The sequence below is a fragment of the Anoplophora glabripennis genome, unplaced genomic scaffold, assembly GCF_000390285.2.
Source record: "Anoplophora glabripennis isolate ALB-LARVAE unplaced genomic scaffold, Agla_2.0 scaffold11, whole genome shotgun sequence".
NCBI lineage: Eukaryota > Metazoa > Arthropoda > Insecta > Coleoptera > Cerambycidae > Anoplophora > Anoplophora glabripennis.
In genome coordinates, this window is record NW_019416496.1 from 84411 (window position 1) to 105169 (window position 20759).

At 31.0% G+C, this 20759-nt stretch overlaps 1 protein-coding gene across 1 annotated transcript; it reads left to right on the forward strand.

The window, feature by feature from the left end:
• The first annotated feature begins 311 nt into the window (after positions 1-311).
• Positions 312-18130, forward strand: LOC108908321 (integrin alpha-PS5-like). The gene is made up of 21 exons (XM_023454742.1): positions 312-534; positions 2086-2201; positions 2267-2349; positions 2515-2629; positions 2865-2947; positions 4102-4306; positions 5988-6070; positions 6240-6446; positions 7659-7761; positions 10285-10470; positions 10550-10723; positions 10820-10953; positions 11034-11290; positions 12315-12525; positions 12654-12817; positions 12875-12947; positions 14767-15220; positions 15327-15417; positions 17605-17740; positions 17801-17854; positions 17914-18130. Exons 1-21 carry the CDS (start codon positions 362-364, stop codon positions 18088-18090), a joined length of 3279 nt encoding a protein of 1092 aa, XP_023310510.1. The 5' UTR covers positions 312-361; the 3' UTR covers positions 18091-18130.
• Positions 18131-20759: the final 2629 nt, after the last annotated feature.

Sequence of the window (20759 nt, forward strand, 5' to 3'; positions counted from 1 at the left end):
TGGACCGTATGGTTTTCAACATACCTACCTATAAGTTTAATAACTTTCGCTCACATGCTTGTATTAAATCAAACCGAAATATATTTGCGAAGACATTTATATCAACTTTGGAATTACCTACTAGATGACGACGTGTATTTCCGGTGTTTTGGCATATTATTCTTAGAACATGAAGAAATAATTAAATAATTAAATAACGGTAAACTTAATCGTCTACAGGACATTTTCATTATAATAATCCATGCGGTTTAGTCTTATCTGACCAGATTTCCGGGATGTATGTTAAAATTCAAATGTTAAAAGATTACTAAATCCGCATATTTTTCATAATTCTTAGCAATTCTATCTTTGCTTTTGAAAGATGTATCTCTTCAGTCTGTTCTTTCTCCTATTACCTTTAAAAATTTGTTGTTTTAACATAGACACAAATCATTTTATAGTGTATGAGGATCCCCAAAGAGTTGCAAATGCAAGTTACAATTATTTTGGATATACAGTGCTTCTGCATCCAGGAAACAAAGGTCTGGGAAAATGGTAAGAAGGCAAAGCATGTTTATTAATATTTTACTGAAATAAATCACGATGCCGTAAAATTATACTTATACACAATAATACTGTCAAAAAAAGCAATGGNTAGAGCAGATCTGTATACAAACTTTTTTGATCGCCTTGATGAGTACAATATGGCTATGTATAGCCAGCCCACCTTTTTTGTTACACCCTGTATATTCTAATATTCGAGAAGTATCTCCAATATAATGTTTATATTGCATAAATGCTATGCAATTTTTTGAATTTTGCATAATAATTTGAATGTTAAATAAAACTCGTAGGGTAGATATTGATTATTTATTAGTACCTACCTACATTTTTTATGAACTTCAATTCATTATTAAAAATTTCATCTTTCGGCTAAAATTTAGTACCTTATTGTAGTGTTTCAATTAACTTTAAATCTTAGTCAAAGAAGACCAGTAATAATAAACCTAAATCATGTACCAAATGGTTCTTCTGCGGTAAAGTGTTGCAGATATACTAATTTTTTTCGAGATTTACGGCCCCACTTTGGGGGCTAATAACTCCTCAGGGGTTAAACTTGTATATAGGTAAGTTTGGTTAAATTACAATATTTTGGACACCCCTACATGCATCTGCTCTGTGTCGGTTCTTATGAGGGTCCCCCTGTATATCCATGTCAACAATCGCTTTTATTAGGTAAATATTCAACGGAAAAGGACCGTATCGTTTTCAACATACCTACCTATAAGCACATATCTATAAGTTTAATAACTTTCGCTCATATGCTTGTATTAAATCAAACCGAAAATATATTTGCGAAGACATTTATATCAACTTTGGAATTACCTCTACTAGATGATACGACGTGTATTTCCGGTATTTTAGCATATTATTCTTAGAACATGAAGAAATAATTAAATAATTAAATAACGGTAAACTTGATCGTCTACAGAACGTTTTCATTATAATAATCCATGCGGTTTAGTCTTATCTGACCAGATTTCCGGGATGTATGTTAAAATTCAAATGTTAAAATAAAGATTACTAAATCCGCATATTTTTCATAATTCTTAGCAATTCTATTTTTGCTTCTGAAAGATGTATCTCTTCAGTCTGTTCTTTTTCCTATTACCTTTAAAAATTTGTTGTTTTAACATAGACACAAATCATTTTATAGTGTATGAGGATCCCCAAAGAGTTGCAAATGCAAGTTACAATTATTTTGGATATACAGTGCTTCTTCATCCAGGAAACAAAGGTCTTGGAAAATGGTAAGAAGGCAAAGCATGTTTATTAATATTTTACTGAAATCACGATGCCATAAAATTATGCTTATACACAATAATACTGTCAAAAAAACAATGGGTTTATGCGATTTTCATTCGTATTTAATAGTATTTTGATATAGGCGCTAATAATTTTTTATAAAAAAAAAACTTTAAAATGATTTACCGAAGAATTCCGGTAGACCGGGTACCTATAATAAGTACATCTAGAAGTAAAAATCGTTTTTTTTTAATAGGGTTTAACATCGTAGATACGTTTAGAATTTTTCTTATATTTTAGGATCAAAATTGGTGCTCCTAAAGGAAACGATCCCAAAATAAATAAATTTAAAAACACTGGCGTTGTTTATGATTGTCCCTTTATGCAAAAATGCAAAGCTTTGGATATTAAAAGAGGTGATTTACAATGAAAAACACTCGAGAATTAAACGAAATTACATTTATTTTTAAATATTTTGTAGGGTATTTCAACAGTATGGAAAAACTGAAAGGTGCTTGGATCGGTGGTTCGATGGACATTAATTACAAATTTAACAAATTAGCGGTAAGTATCATTATTAACTTTCACGTCACATTATTTTTTATATCTCACAAGCCATATCTATAACTCGGCAACTTCACTACTTATTCTGAATAAAAGTTAAAAGATAATACAATTTTTCTCTGTTTGCATGTTGCTTTCTGATGTTTGTTAATATTTTTTTTCTAGATCTGTGGTTTTCGGACAATATACGAACGGGGATCTGATTACGACCCTCTTGGTTGTTGCCATATATCAGATTTAAATAACAGTTTCACGGAAGTTATTCCCCTAGCAGACCATGGTGAGATAAATTTTTATTTATTGGAAAACTTTTTTTGCCAGAATATTTTTTTGTATATGAAAGGAAATTTTTGTAAAATTTTCCTCTGTTAATTATCATAATTTGCCATAATGGTCATGAAGTAATAGTACAATTTAGGTTAAAGAATTTTTTTTCATACTTGCACTTGTTTATAACTTTTTTTATAAGCCGAAATCGATAGGTACCTATATTCATTTTTGTTCTTTTTTTTTAGAAAAAAAGTTTTATAAGATAAGACGGCAAAAAGTATATAATTATGGAAAGGGAGAAGCTGGATTTGCAACTCATATACCTGAAGTAAGAATAACAGTCGTTTTAATAATATTTTTTTAAATATACATATTTTTTATTATTAGTGCTCATATTTTTACTAAATTATAAAGATATCATAAAAATTGTTTCCTAAAAACTCCTATCAAATGTTTAACTTCATTTGACAGGGGTTTTCAGGATTTTTTAGAAGCATATTTAATTATCTTAATACCTTTTATACACAAGTAAAAAGTTTTAATAATATTTTAATAAACAGCTTTAAAATATACAAAATTGACATTAATTAATTAATTTGCCACCTATTAACTTTAAATTTGGTGAAAAAAAAAAGATTTATACTTTCATATATAGGGTGTCCCAAAATATGTGTGAAATCTTTCAGATTTATACAGGGGAATAACATGACAAGTCCCTATAAAAATTTTCCTTAGAGACCCCCCTACGAAGATACAGACCCTTATGGGACGCCACTGAAAATCGTTTTTTTTAAATAACTTAAAATACTTTGTGTAATTTAATAATTTTTTTTTATACGATGGACAACAGATAAGACTCCTTACAAATTGCCTCATGAAAACAATTTGGCTTATTTGGTTTGCCAGGGAGGGACTAGCTGTAGCATAATAATGTCAATAATTTTTTACACCCTTTACGATAAAGGCACAAAAATAATATTTTTAGATAGCTTGAATCTTAAACTAAAAAAAGGCATCTTGGTTATTGATATCGATAAAATGAACTGTTTTTGAGAAAAAACTATTTTTGTTTAATATGATTTCTATTATATCTGTAAGAGAAATAAACCGATGGAATTTTCATACTTTCTGCGCCTATTTAAGAAAATGCCACTTTTATATACATTTGTTTTTTTCCTAAAAATAATTAAATTACACAAAGTATTTTAAAAGTTATTAAAAAAAGTTGATTTTCAGGGGGTCCTTTAGGGACCTGTATCTTAATAGGGGGGCCTTTATATGAATTTGTCATGGTATGTTAACGTTCCCTGTATAAATCCAAGAGGTTGCGCACATATTCCGGGACACCCAGTACACAAAATATAAATTTTTATAATTTTAAAATAGGTTCCAGTGTGCGTTTTCTTGTAGTTATTGCCAAAAATTTAAATATTTTCATTTTTATTTCATATGGCATGATGGCATATTCTGGTTGCATTTTAGAATGTAAATAATGTGATTTTGGGAGCTCCTGGAGTGTTCAATTGGGCTGGAACATTAATCAACATTGTCGATTTTGATAATGAAGAACCAACAGCTAGTAGATTGACAGTGAGAGATTCTATAAATAAAAGATCTCTTCTGCCGTCATTTGAGTTAGTGGCTGATGCTACGAAACAGACAATTAGTTCGGCTTTTGAGTTATTTGGTAAGTACCTATCTGCTAGATTTTATTATTCTTACCTCAGCAGTAGGATAAAAAAATGTAGGTAGATATTTATTTTGTTGGTTCAAATATACTTCTGTTCTCTATTCCATATTTTATTTGCTAAAATTAAAAAATCTAATTTCTCTGAACTGAAAACACTTAAACTATTAAAATAACACGTAATTTGATTTGATATTACAGTAAAATTATTTCCATATCCATATAAAAAATTAAGTTAATTTTTCAAAAATGTTGGTTAATAAATTAAAACCAACGCTACTAAAAAGAACACAAAAAAGTCCGATAATAAAACAAAGGGCGATTTTTACTTTCTTTTTTTAAAATTCAAAGGAAGAGGAAATAATTTTTTTCAGTAAGCATTAAATTATGCATTACTTTGTTCATAGAAACTTTTCAGTATGTCTAATAATTGATTTTAAAATGTGATTTTAGGAAAAAAAGTTCTTTTAAAAGAAAATTACATTATTTCGATCAGTTAAATTAAAAATAGAACATTTTTCAAAGAATATATACAGGGTGTCCCGCATAAGAACCGACACAGAGCAGGTGCATGTCCAAAATATTGTAATTTAACTAAACTTACCTATATACAAAGTTGTGCCCCTGAGGAGTTATTAGCCCCCAAAGTGGGGCCCTTTTCGAAAAAAATTAATATCTCTGCAACACTTTACCGTAGAAGAACCAAATTTGGTACATGATTTAGGTTTATTACTGGTCTTCTTTGACTATGATTTAAAGTTAATTGAAGCACTACAAGGTGTACATTGGGGATGATTCACCCCTAAAATTGTACCGAACTTTTTTTTCATTGACCGAATTGAAAAATAATAATATTAATTCACAGCAGAATTTAATTTTAAATTTTTTTTACTCTTGTTAAATTTTAAAAAACTTTATGGTTTTCAAGAAAAACCGTATTAACTGACACAAGATTTTAACAGTGTTCATTAGAAAATAATCAAAAAGTCAGTAGTAGGCTTTATCTTTCAAATTTGACAATTGGCCAAATAAATTTTACTTCACTTCACTCCTAATTCTACAAAAAGAAAACAAGTACCTAGGTAGTTTTTAAATAAGCGAATATTGTATTAAGTAAAAAACACAAATAAATAATAAAAATAATAATTGAAAGCATCGGGATGATAAACACAATTATTTAAAAGAATGTTATGTACAATACAATGCAGTTTGAAAAAATATATAATAATAATTAAAACTAAAGGAAATAGTTCAAAATTTGCACCATTGTCCCTGATACATAAATTTATTCTTCGCCGAAAATTGAAGTTTACTCTGTCTAACAAATAATAATGATCATTTCTTATAAAGCTACATTCATTTGTAATACGATTCCACAAAATTTCTTGGGATTCAACTGGCGAAGAATAAACAAAATCCTTCAATGTTCCCCAAAGGAAATAATCACATTTGTTAAGGTCTGGAGATCGTGGTGGCCAATTTTGAGGACAATTATTTCCTCGTCCTATCCATTTATTTGGAAACAATCAGAGGCAATTGTTGAAATAAAATAATTTTATTACTAAAACTGACAAGTTTGAAAGATAAATTCATTGCCTACTACTGACTTTCTGTCGGTTCTGATGCGGGACACACCCTGTATGGACTAAACTCTTAATTTGTTATACATCCTTCATTTCAGGATATTCCGTTACTTCCGGATACTATTTAAACAAAAAATTGTACTATGCTGCAAGTGCTCCAAAATATTATTATAAAGGGAAGGTTAGTATCAAATTTAAAATTGAAAGGTATGTATATGCTAAATGAAAATCACATTTTCTGATATATTAAATTGGGAAAATGTAATATTCTAATAGTTTTCCCTAACATGACGTTTTGTACTAGATTTAAATTATACGATTGAAATAAAATAGCCAACTTTCTTTTACAGGTAGTACTAGTTGAATTCAATGGAAATAATCGTCTTAGAGAAAAAGTAAAAGTAGTTGGAAGCCAATTCGGGGAATATTTTGGTGCGGCCACTGCCTCTGGTGATATTAATCAGGATGGTTTTGATGACCTTATAGTTGGAGCACCATATCACAAGAAGAATACTTTCAACGAGGGAGCAGTTTACATATTTTTGGGCAAAAGTGAGGTACATATTTATATTGCTATAGCCAGCCATTTTCCATTTTTAGATTAATCTTTTTTACATTTAACCTACATCATACTCTTTCGAGAGGGCGATAAAATTTTTTCCACCCTATTAACCCCACCCATTTAACACTCCCGCTGCCAGTATCTCTGAAATGAAGAAATCTATTTTAGTTCCGGAAACTGGGAAAATCTATTATTTTATTCTTTTAAAATTTTGTTATAATGGCTTTATTAACACCACATACTACAATATAAGGAGATGTAGATGTTCAACAGGTTCTTAATAAAATGTCACGATCTAAAGCTGCTGTAGCTGCATAAATTTTATTATATAAATCTGCCATGTCTTCTATAGGGTTCTGACATACAATGTTTTTTAAATGATCCCATAGGAAAAATTGAAAGACGCAACCTGATAATAAAACTGTAATAATTATTGGAAAACTAATATGTTTCATCTGTCATATATGTTTTATTTTAAACAAATGACATGAGCCACCTATGACTGAATTTTTCAATAATATTTGATAAAATATACGATTCGTCTCTGCCCCTTATAAGATTTACCATTGCACAATTTTTTTTCTTTTGCAGTTGTTCATTTGTTTTTTTATAATTTATTGTTTGTTAGTTAATATGTGGTGTGATGTGGGAACAATATTTTAAATGAATATTTTGTCTCAGTGTGATTTAAATAAAATAATAGATTTTTCTGTTACATCATGCCTTGGATATTGAAGTGAACATGTCTTGAAAACAAGTAAATATTGGAAAAACTTTATATTACTAGATTACTCAAAATTTAACGATCTTTCCGATAAACTGCGTTTCCACGTTCTAGGAATCAAAAAATGTTATAGTATCACCACGCCATCTATACACAAAGATTTCAACTAACAATTCTAACTGCAATTTGAAGCTATTCGAGGGACCTATAACAACCCCAGTTTCCGGAACTAAAATAAATTTCCCAATTTCGGAGATATTGGCAGTGGGAGTGTTAAATGGCACACCCTGTATATGAAAATCTATTATTATTAGTCTGTTTTTCTTATGTCAAAAGCTGATTTTTGTGAAATATGTTTCTTGTGTTGGATTAGTTTTCATGTTTACTTTAAAATTAAAACAGGTTCAGACAATACACAGTACACTAAAGCATTTAAAATTCTATTAATTTGGAAATTAAATCATAAGAAATTTTTTTTCATAGGACCCATTTAAAGAGCATCATACGTTATATGGTCAGAAGGCTAATGGACAATTTGGAAGTGCAATCATGTTCCTAGGAGATTTAAATAATGATGGTTTTGGAGGTAATATATAACATATACACCTTTGGCAACTGCAGCATGCATTGTTGTTAAATCTTTTTTGATTTGTGTACATATTTTCCATAGTAGGTATCACTCAAAATTTAACAATGAAGACATACCAACATACCGTACCGTCATTAAATACTGAAATGAAAAACACCGTGCGCACTACACAAATTGCTTAAGATTAATAAAATTAGGCATCCATTTTGCTGAATTAATGTTGGCTGTTTGTTTTTTGCCAGCTTAACGACCTTTTATCACATCACATCAGGTGGATTAATTAATATTAGTGCACTTAACTAGGTCAGTGTCAGAGGGATCATTGACACAGATTCACAAACTAAACACAGTGCTTTAAAAAAATAGGAACAAATTTATTAATTATTTAAAACTTGAAAGTGCAGTGCAGTTTAAAAAATTATAACGACAATTTATTTGATTTATAAAAAATATAGGCAATTTTAAATTAATACCTAAAAAACTGACCCCCACTTAAGTTACATATGTATAAGAAAACAAAAAATTACATAAAAAAGTATATTTTATGTTCATCATAGCTAAATCTATATCATTATAGCCCATATCTATAAATTACCAGTACCATACAATAACAAAACGGTTTCTCAAAGAAGGAGTATTTTTCTACAGGGTGTGGCGTGTATAATCTAAAATTAAGCTACAGCTTCCTGATGATATTTATAATAGAAAAGTCTTATAGTACGAAAAATTCTATCTACGCGTTTTTTTTTGTAAATTATTAAAGTTCATTTATGCATCGTCCATCGACCCATCAGTGTTAAACAGTGAAAGATTCCAGACAAAAGTTTTTGTTTTGTAATTCCACGACAATGACAGTGTAATTTTTATAAAGAAGTAAAAAATAAGAATAGCGTGCCGATTACATTAAAAACGAGATTCATATCTCATACTTTGGCTTAATTTTTTAGTTGAATGAACCGAGAAAACAATGCATTTACTATTTCCGAACGTGTCAATATGGTGTTAGTGTATGGTGCAGCCGGAGAAAATGCGCTAGCGTCAACTAAGTTGTACCAGGAACGATGACCACAATATCACCCCCCATGTGCAAATACAATACTACAGTGCGTTCAGCGGCTGCGAGATACGGGAAGTATTATTCATCGAGGAGAAGGACGTGGTCAGCAAGTGATGCACCTTAATGTTGAAGATGCAGTGTTGGAAAATCTTGACAAAGATCCCACAATTAGTATTTGACGACTCGCACACCAAGTAGGAACCTCATCTCGTAACGTACATTCCATCTTAAGGTGCCAGCTGCTGCTCCCCTATCATCCCCCGGATTGTGATCAATGAATGCGTTTTTGCAGATGGTTTTTACGGCAATGTGCCAATCAAGTAGACTTTCCTGCTTATATTTGTGTAACAGATGGGGCGACATTTACCCTATTCCTCACGCGATTAGGGAAACTCATTTTCACCATTGGTTTCCCTAAATGTTTGAGGTGGCATAATAGGCGATGTACTTGTGGGCCCTTATTTCTTTGAAGGACGACTAAATGGACCAACATATGCTGACTTTTTGGAGAACCGGTTGCCTGAAACATTGGACGATGTGGCATTACAAGTTCGGGCAAGCATGTTTTATCTTCAAGATGGGGCTCCTTCACACAATACTCGAGAAGTAACGACACTTTTGAATGAAATGTCATTGGTTTACAATACTCCAATTGCTACGATGGAAGAATTGCGAAACAGTATACTTGAAACTGCTGACGCAATTAAGGGAATACCTGAAACTTGGGAAAATATTCGCCAAAATTGGGTGCGTCGGTACCATGTCTGTAGTTAGGGATGTTCTGTGCATGCCTGTATCCGTACTAATGGGGATCGATTTCAACATTTTCTCTAGAAATGGTAAGTTTTATTTCATTTTGTTCCATATTTTAATGGAATTTGTTTAGTGCACGCAGTTGGCAACTACAGATGCTTACGGATGTGGTTTTGTTTGCGAACTCCTGCAGTAACAATAATGCATTTAAGATAGTAATTACTATTAATCATTATAATAAGAAAATATCAGTTTTTTTTAAATATCTATTTTTCTTAATTTGTACTTTTGCATTGAAAAATTCCCAAAAAATTGAAAAGTATCTTTTTATCTTTCAACGACGATTTGTTTACGCGGCTGGTCTACAGCATGTAATTCATCGTACAGCACATGGACAGGACCGTTCCAGAGAAAATATTTTGATCCACAACTGAACGAAAAAAAAAAACGCAAAAATAGAACTTTTCGTATAGAACTTTTCTATTACAAATATCGTTAGGAGGCTGTAGTTTAATTTTTATTGATTATACATGCCACACTTTGTATAAATAGTGAGTAGTGAAAAATAATTAATTTTGTGAATTCATAAATAATCAGCAGATAAAACAATATATTACATTACTTAGATTTTTTTATATATTTACTTGCAATAGATTTATCGATGAAATATTATTGGCGGCGTTATTAATCTCTTTAATATATCCTCTTAGATTTAGCAATAGGCGCTCCCTATGAGGAAGATTTCAGTGGTGTTTTGTACATTTACAAAGGGAACAAGGAAGGAGTTGATCGACTGCCCTGCCAGAAAATAATCGGAAAGGACATATCATCGGAAATACGAGGATTTGGTGTTAGCATATCTAGAGCAGCGGATATTGATGCAAATGGGTATAAAGGTGGGTGGAACATATTTAAATAATAATAAAAGAATACTAAATATTTTATGATTCGAAATTCGACATTACTTCCTTGCAGATTTGGTCGTCGGGGCCTACCTGTCAGGCCACGCGGTCCTATTAAGGACCAGTCCAATAGTTGTGGTTCACTATGAGATGAAGTCCATTCCTGAAGAGCTCAAGCAAGATACGGAACAATTTCTGATAAACATATGCTATAAATACGACACTCATTTCAAAGAAGATAATCTAAGTATGTGGTCCCTGATGATAAATTTTTTGTTTATATTATTTTTAATCTTCATAGGTAACACTCCTGTGACACAGTGACATGAATTTTTTTTTCTAGCGTTAAATAGAACCATAATAATAGACGAACTTCTAAGAAGAGCCGTTTTGAAAGATCCCAAAGAAGATACTAAAACCATCATAATCAGTAGACTCCAACCATCTACTTGTGAAAACGTTACAGTGATATTAAGGGTGAGATCCTTTCAAAACATATCTTTATTAAAAACAAAAACATATGTGATAGTGAGCTTTTTTTTCTGTAAAATATTTAGAATATCACGGACCATGTTGCTCCGATAACGGCATTCCTCACCTATAAATTAGCAAATCAACAGAAAAAGAAAGAAGTAATATACGTCTCTGAAAAGTACCAATACGGCACAGATACTTTCGATGTACGACGTCCAGTTTTGGATGAATTTCGTTCTACTCAATCGAGTTCGCTTGACGTGCTGTTTAGTCTGGGTTGTGGATCGGACAATTTCTGCGAGTCAAAATTGACAATTGACGCCAAATTTCTAGATCTAAGGTACAAAGAATTCATCTAATTACCACATTATTGACTTATTCACTCTTGGCGCACAGTGAGTACATCTTCGTCCTATGCTATCAATTCGGAGAGATGGAAATAGCCGCGGCGCACTGAGCGCAAGGGTGCAAATAAGTCGAAAATGCTGTTAGTGTTTTGTCATTTACAAAAAAGCAAATAACAATATAAGTTAAAACCTATGCGGATATTAAATAAGTTCTTGCTGTTTTTTCGTGAAAATTAATGCTTTATTTAAAAACATTAGTAAAAAATGTGTCACTACTTTTCCTCATCTTTCTGGCTGCACTTTAATTATATCCATTTTTGGGCATAAGAATGGAATTGCTGCTCAGCTGGGCCATGTGCCATTTGATGGGAACAAGTGATAATCGGAAGGGACAATATCTAATGAATATAGGGGGTAGGACTTTACATTTTAGCATTTGTATGTTGTCACTGGTGGCCGAGCGCTGTCATACTGCAAAATTACTTTGACGTGTCTGTGCTTGTATTGCGCCCATTTTTCCCTCAATGTTCGGCTCAAATGCTAGCGATTTACCGTGATGGTTTCATTCGGTTTAAGCAGCTCATATTAAATTGTATCCAGCTGATCCTTCCAAATGCAAAGCATAAGCTTGGAATCATGGATATTCCTATCCAATGCATAGGATTATTGTAGCATATCCATTTTTCATTGTCAGTCACGATAATATGCAAAAACCTTTTACTTTTCTGTCTTTGATGCAGCTGTTCACACGTGCAGACATCGTCTCACGTCTCTCGGCTTCAAATCGTCCTGCACCCAATGTCCTTGCTTTTGAATTATCCTTAATGCTTCCAAATGTTTCAAAACTGTTGTGTTGCCTCCAATTTTTTAACTGCAATCTGTTTCGGTGCGCCAGAGCGTTCTTTATCTTCAACGTCAAAAGGTAACGTCATCTGTTGGAAAACAACGAGAACTTGTTGAAGGTCCCTATACTTTTTAGAGCATAGAATTAACGAACGCAAAATTTTTTTTATCTAGGCAGGAGAATACGTTCGTTGTGGGATCCACAGATTTTCTGAATCTACAAACAGTGATAAAAAATACAGGAGAGAACGCCTATTTCACACAGCTTGAGATAACATTGCCACCAGAAATTATTACTTTCAGACAAATACCTCCTGGGTGTTATGAGCAGAACACTTCTGTTATTATTTGCAATGTTGAAAACCCTTTGAAAGCAAACAAAGAGGTACTGTTTTTTCATTTTTTTCAATTTCAAGTAATATATTAATAAGAAAAATAATTACAAAAATATGTTCTGATCTTTATAAAATTGTTCTTTGAACTTTCATTAACAGCTCATTTTTTTTAATACAGAAGGTCCAAATTCTGAATCTCGACATGAAAAATATAAACAAAAACAATCTTATAAATAGAATTAATATATCCGTTAGAGTAACGACTACCAGCAACAACAGTAATCCCGACCAGAAAATTTTGACGCTATTGCTGGGAAGAGAAGCCGATATTACTATATCGGGGTAAGCAAAGAGCACAACACAAAGCTGGAAAAATAAATTAATTTTGTGCGTTTTTAGGAAATCCAATGACCAAAGTGTACCTTTCGGAAAGATGTCATATGGGATGCCAAACTTCACTCAAATATACCAGGTATAAAAATTTGAAAACAAATTAATCTGGAAATTCAGATTGTTGTATTTCTTATACAGGGTGTTTGTAAATAAGTTCGAAATATTTTAAGGGGTGGTTGCTGAAGTTATTTTGTGAAAAAAGTTCATATAAACGTAGGTCGAAATATACTTAATTTCCGAGATATAGTGTTTAAATTTAATTTTTCTTATTAATTATTTCAGAGTTTTAAAGATATTGACTTGAAATTTGAAATGAGTTTTAAAGATATTGACTTGAAATTTGAAAAACAGTTTGAAGGGATAAATGTGCATTTTTTGGGGTAATCCGAATATTTCTACTTGCACCAGTGACGTTCGTGCGAGAAAGCCACAACCTTTTTTAATAAAAAAATGGTACGAAACTGACTTTCTCCAGTTTTGATATATTTTTTTAGAAATTGGTCTTCAATTTTTTTCGTTTTTGATGAAAAAATGTAAAACATATTTTATTGCAAGTTGTGTATTTTTAATTTCTATTGATACATTATTTAGTAGGTTGTTGTCAATATTTCTAAATAAATTACAACCATCGAATTTCGAGTCGATATCATTAAAAGTTTTTGAAATAATTAATTAATGAAAATAAATAAAAAAATTAAAACTTAAACACTCCATATTTCGACCTATGTTTATATGAACTTTTTTTCACAAAATAACTGACAACCACTCCCTAAAATATTTCACACTTCTTTTTAAACACCCTATATATACAGGGTGTCCGGTAGGTATCTACGAATCTCTAAAGAGGGACGTCAAAATAACACATAACAGATAGACAGACAGAACATGTCATACTATCGAACTGAAAATATAATTTTTAAATACTCTAAATACTTTCCTTTAAACAAAAGTACTTTTTATTTATTTTGATAAAATGAACAATTTTCGAAAATTTTAAAAATAGCTGAAGAGAAACAAGTTAAAGTAATAATAAACATTTGCACCTCATTTTTACCATTTAGTGTGCCAATACTTATCCAACGCCTTTAAAGATTGATAAGTAGGTCAAGGCAGACCAGTCTTATGAACACCTATGTCGCCTGATCTAAATCCGTTAGACTTTTTTCTGTGGGACCATCCAAAAGAACTGAGTTATTCAACATCCATAAGTACTAGAAAAGAACTTTTGTACTTTTGTGGAGAATAACACAGAACTGTATCCAGATTTATAATCCTGAAATGTTATTTTATCTGCACCGAGAAAATATTCGTAAAAAAAAGGGAGCTGATTTTAAATGCTTGTCGAGGTGATATTTACCTTTCCTCATTTTTTATTATGTAAATGTTTATTTTTAAAATTTAACTTGTTTGCCTATCAATTTGTAAAAAAATAAACTACTAATAAACTAGTTGTTGCTGCTACTTCCAAAAGTCGATTTTTCTTGAAAACCATTTATTTTAACTAAATAAATGGAGAGTTTTAAAGAAGAATATCTAAAATAACTAAAAATATTTTCATTTAATAGCACATTTTGAAAAAATTGTTTTGGGGCAAGTATATTTTGGATATCTTGTAATAGTAAAAACCAGTGTTTACCACCCCATCATATCTGTAATACATTATACCAAAATTTTATAAAAATATACAAGATGTTTTCAAAATTAGAACCTAAAATGTAAATCTCTAGATGCACCTTTGATATCTCTATTAGCAAGAAAATTATAAGAAGTTAAGTCCTACTGTTGTTTAGACCTCCTCTACACACTCCCAAAAGTATAGTAGATACTTACCGGACAGCCTGTATTCGGTTATAATTTTATTATCTGGTCTCCTGACGAGTTTTACCGAAAATGTACAGGTTGAGAAAATAGGCGTCAGTCCCTTAGAGAAGGTACTAGTGAACATCACAATCCCTCACTCTATAAGAACATCCTCTGGCGACGTTGGTTTTATCAAAGTTTTCCCTCCAGATGGCACTTTTGATGGTCAACCTGTGACCTGCATGAGCTCTCTCGAATATATCATAGAGTCGAAACTTACGGAAACAAGCGAGAAATTAGAATCTGACTCAATGCTTCTACGAAGCAAAAGACAGGTAGAGGTTTTTAAAGAGATGGAGGAGAAAAAAAAGGAGAACATTATTCTCGATGGGAAGGAGTATGATTTGGTGCCCAACAGAACATTCTTTTTGAACTGCAGTATGGATAACATCATCTGCTCGAGTATTTTATGCTCACTTGGACCCTTTACAAAGAGGCAAATTCCTGCCGTTATCAAAATTAAGTTGATGTTTAATCCATCCGCAGTATCTCGTAAGTTAAAACATATAATTCTGCATTTCACAATATGCTGTGTTAATGTGTACAGACAGTAAAACATAAGTCTCTCATTTTATTTTTACAAGAAATTAATTTTTAGATTTAATAGGGGAAAAAGACATGATTCTCTATACTACTGAAGGAACCACAACAATACAAGTTCCTACTCAATTTATTCAAAATGGAAACAGGTATGAGTTTCTTCGTTTTTTTTGGGCCACCCTTAACATATAGACCAAGGCGGATCTGTCGAAATATTCCACTTCTTGGATGTAAGAGGGGGCAAGCTAATTTTTACTGGAATACCTTCAGTACAACTCGCATAATAAAAGTGTAGATCTCTAGATCTGGGCGAGGTTGGGAACATTTTCAAAATTGTAAAAATGTTTAAAAAATTGTAAAAATACCTATTATGTACTTATATCTTGGAACCTATGCATTTTGGAAGAATATTGAAGAGGAAGACAGTTTTAGAATTGAAATTTGCACAATATATATAAGTTAAAAATTTTTAAATTTATTGCCGATGTAGCAAAATAGCAATAATTGATGAAAAAAAGACAAAATAATCAAGTTTTTTTTTGGATAATTTTTTAAAAATATTTGAATTGCTCCGAGGGCATTCTAATTTTGGTAAAAAGAACTTTAGAATATAATAAACTAACACACCAAATTTCATTAAAATCGGTTTGATAGTTTTCGCAAAATAATTTTTTGAAAAAAATTTTGAAAAAGAAAATTACAAATTTTCAAAATGTTGCACAGCCTCAAATAAAGCATTTAGATACTTGAAAATTTTTTCACATAGAAAAGACCACTCAACCTTTCAAATGGTTTTTGAAAAATTGAAATTGGTTGATTAAGACGGCCACAGTAAATTTTTAAGTTCCCTTTTTTTTTAACAATTAGATTACATTTATCAACTTGCAATTTAGTTTTTTTTCAAAAACAATAATTTTAAAGTACTCGGAAAGGCGATTCTTTTTAAAAAAAAGTTAAATTCCGTTTATTGGTTTTCGAGATATAAGCGGTTAAAGTTTATCGGTATTTACCGTTAATTTATAAATAATTTAGCAATAATCTTTGATCCAGTGGCTTCGTTTTTCCGAGTTCTAAGCTGGAAAAAATTTTCATATGCATAAGTTATCGCCACATAGATAAATCATCAGAAAAGCTGTCGCTCGCATGCGGGAAAAGTGACTCAAATCACGAAAAGTGGGGGAGGGGGCTTTCGCTCCAAGACTGAATTCGGAGGTTCAAAATGCGAAGATACGAAAAAAAATGCATTATCTCTGCTTCTAATGGACCAATTTTGATCTTTTTTTTTATTCTGATGTTTCGCAAGTTAAAGAATTCGAATATCTTAATGCCAACTGTCTAATTTGTGCATATTTTGTTATAAACAAAGTTTATTATTTATGGATTAAATATACTGTATATTTTACCCTATGCTATTGCATTTTTTCAATGAAAAAATTTGTTTACATATATATTTCAACACTCTCATTAGTTATAATTATTACGATTATTTAAATAATTTTTGTTTAAATTAAAAATTTTTTTATTTGGAAATTTATTTCTTTGTTAAATACAGATAAAATTAAGAAAAAATAGTACCTTAAAATTATTATTTTTGAAAAAACTCAATTGCAAATTGATAAATGTAATCTAATTGTTTACAAATAAAAAAAGAGTGTTAACTTTAAAAATTGACTGTGGCCGTCTTAATCGACCGATTTAAATTTTTTAAAAACTATTTGAAAGGTTGAGCAGTCTTTTCAAGTGTCTAGATACTTTATTTCAGGCTGTGCAATATTTTGAAAATTCAACAAATTATTTTGCGAAAACTATCGAACTTATTTTAATGAAATTTGGTGTGTTGTTTTATTATACTTTAAGTTTTTTTTTACCAAAATTAGAATGCTCTTGGAGCAGTTAAAATATTTTTAAAAAATTATCCAAAAAACTTCATTATTTTGCCTTTTTCCTGCCTTCAATTACATATAACCTATTTTGCAATATCGGTAATAAATTTAAACATTTTTAACTTACAGTATATATTGTGCAAAATTCAATTCTAAAACTTTTTTCCTCTTCAATATTCTTCCAAAATTCTTCCTTTAGGTTCCAAGATATAAGCAAAAAACTCAGATAAAATAGGTATTTTTTTAAATTTTTTAAACATTTTTGAAAATGTTCCCGACCTCGCCCAGATCTAGGGATCTACACTTTTATTATGCGAGTTGTACTGAAGGTAAACCAGAAAAAATTTGCTTGCCCCCTCTCACATCCACCTCAAAACAGATCCAACCTGGTCTAATATATTGTTCACACATTACTGTTAATTTTGCACTTGTAAATAATATCCCATATTTCAGAACCGATTTTGTACAAGTATCTAGTCTTTTCATCAACGAAACTAGAAGGAACAAAAAAGTGGCACTCTGGATTATAATTCTTGCAGTAATTGCAGGAATTTTATTGCTCGTTTTGATTATTTATGGACTTACTAAGGTCAGTGTATATAAAGCAGGATGAGTTTTTTTTTTCTTAATTTATCTTCATATTTTCCAGGCTGGATTCTTTAAACGGGCCAAAAAAGAGGAACTTGAAAATTTAAAAGCAGCGGTATGTAAACAAAACTAATTTGCTATGAAAGTACATATATAATTTTTCTTGTTAAACAGACTCAACAGATGATTGAAGCAGAGTCAGATCTACAGAATGTCGATCCTGTTATAAATAGTTCCACAGAAGGATTAGTGGACGACGATCCCACTGTAGAATCGTCTGCACATGATCATACTGCAAATGCTTCGACTGAGGGATCAGTAGACAATCAGTGCGAGGATGTCTTTAATTAATTTAATAAATTATCAACATAATAACTTGATTAGCAATTCATTAAAGATTTATTTTTAGAAATTTTTATAAATTCTCCTTGCAATCATTTCCCTATTTCAGTTTGAGGTATAAAAATGGGTATTTTAGGCTTATGCTTGAAATAGATAACTCATTGTTTATTTCATAGCGTTTTTAGGAGATGATTTCTATGCTGACATGGAGAATTTTTGTAATGAAAAAATATTGAACAAAAAAAACAATTAAAATAGGGGTTGTCCACCCTCTTCAAAATGATTGCACTTATATTGGCGAAATATTTTTCTATAGCTAATTGATAGAAACAAACAGATGTTTCTTTATTTATGTTGCGGATTTAGGAGGGAGGGTTGTCTTATTGTCTATCCTCTGACATAGCCCCACGTTGGGCGCCAAGACGCGGACTTTTCTCGATCTGACTAACTTACGGTGAAGTTGACCTATTCTCATCTTATATTTTTAACATTTTTTTTTGTAATTTTGATACTTCACCACTACATACTGGAGAAAATACAGAATTCAAGCTACAATCTTCAATTTTCCATTCCAGTTTCAGGATCATTAAAAAAAATAATAAGCTTATACGAATCAAAATGGATGTCTGTAGCGATTTTTGAAGCTTGGATTCTGTATTTTTCCTGGTGTGCATTGAAGAGGCAAATAACAGTGCACGCTAGCTGTGAGCACGAGCTACAGCAAGCATTGTCTCGTATTTCTTGATTCCTATATACATGTTTTTTTTTTTCATATAACACAAAAATTTAACAATGAAGGCACAGAAAAGCATAAATTACTTCACACATAAAATCGCGAAATTACCTACGGTGTTGCAAACTCCTCATGCACCGTTAAACCAGAAACTAAAATAAATGTAATAAAATGAAGTGGTGATATATTCAGCTATTCTCGTACCAGGCTGTTTGTTTTTTGCAAGTCTAGCACACTATTGTCATGTCACATTACGTGGATTGATATTATGTAGTTCACTTAAAATAGATAAATATCAGAGGTCATTGAAAGTAAGATTTACAAACTAAACATAGTGCTTTAAAAAATAGTAGTAGTAATACTTGAAGTGATTTTAGAAAGTACGTCAAATCTATCAGATTACTAAGTATCTTTTTATTATGTACATTCTATAAAACAGCAATAATTGTAATTTGAAACAAAAAATGACTTATTTGCAAACAGTAGTCTACCCGCTAATATTAGTTAAAAATATATATTGCAAAAAAAAAATTTTGTAAAAATACTTTTTTTTAATGTTCAGCACTTCTCACAAAAAAAGTATATAGTGACGTTAAAATAACGTCGTGTTCATACAGGAGCAGTGTTTTTGCAAAATTATTTTTCATTGCAGTTTCACTCTCTGCCATTTGTTAATTTCATATAATTGATTTAAAAAGGTAACAGGTAACACTGATGAGCGTGCACATACACCAAGTTGGGGAGCTGCCCACTAATGGATAAGAATTTAATAGTCCAGTCGCAAGCATTTTGGCTACCAATTTTTTCAGTTGGAATGGATTGACGTGAAATTTGAACTGTAGCTAGGGAATAGCCCACGAAACAAAACGTCCTGTAGCGGAAAAATTAAAGGTTTTTCGAGGAAAACTTATATAACACTTATTATAAAGTTCTTGAAAAGACCTTTAATTGAGTGGTGGTAAAAGTCGTTAGCATGAAAACTAATGAAGTTACAATCAAAATAAAATGATCGTCTTGATTTTTGAGAAAAAAAAAATCGTTATTAAAATTAATGACAAAAAAAAATGTTACGTATTCCTTGTGCAATTTACTTTACTTATGTATTAATAGTAGATTCTGGGAATTTGAACAATTTTAGAAGCCTAAATTTAAAAAAATATTTCATTTACTTTTGAATAAAATTTTTAAATTTTTTAAAAAATCGCCTTTATTCAAAATATTTCAAAAACTAACAAAGTTATAAAAAAATGATAGAATAAGAAATTGTAGGTTTTTTTCTTACTGAACAATTTGCTTTTTTAAATTTTTGTAGGACAAAATTTGACTGAGTTAGAAGCTCAAAACTAAGCTCCAAGACTGCCTTTCCTGAGCCTTTTTAGCTTACAAATCTACAAACCGAAGGGCTCAAAACAACTGCAAATCACAGAACTTAAAATGCTTTAAATTCCCTACAAAATGATTTTTTGAGTAAATTTATAACTTTAAAATTACAAAAGTTATGGTAAAAAAATTAATCGCATTTTTTCGGTAAAATTTTCGGAGCGGATAAATTACCATCATCTTTGTGTATTTTGGAGCACTTGTGAACTGATTTGAGTAAGTATTTTAATAATATACATACACACACGTATCCGAGTTCACATGTATATGTATGTGTACATTCGGAAATTGGCCGAGGCCTCGAATTTAGGTTGGCACCAAGCGAGAAATTCTGTATATGCACAGGTTGGCAGCACTACTTAGATAAAGTGCATGCGCTACATGCAATGCAGTGCTTTCATAAATAAATTTTTTAAGGGGTACGATTTTTTATAAGGGGTAGGTCTTCCATAAGGGTTTTTTGGGTGGCTGAAAAGTTGCAAAATAGTATAGATCATTTGAAAACCAATAAAAAAATTTATAATTTAACATATGCATACCATTAAAACATCTCAAACTTTCAATA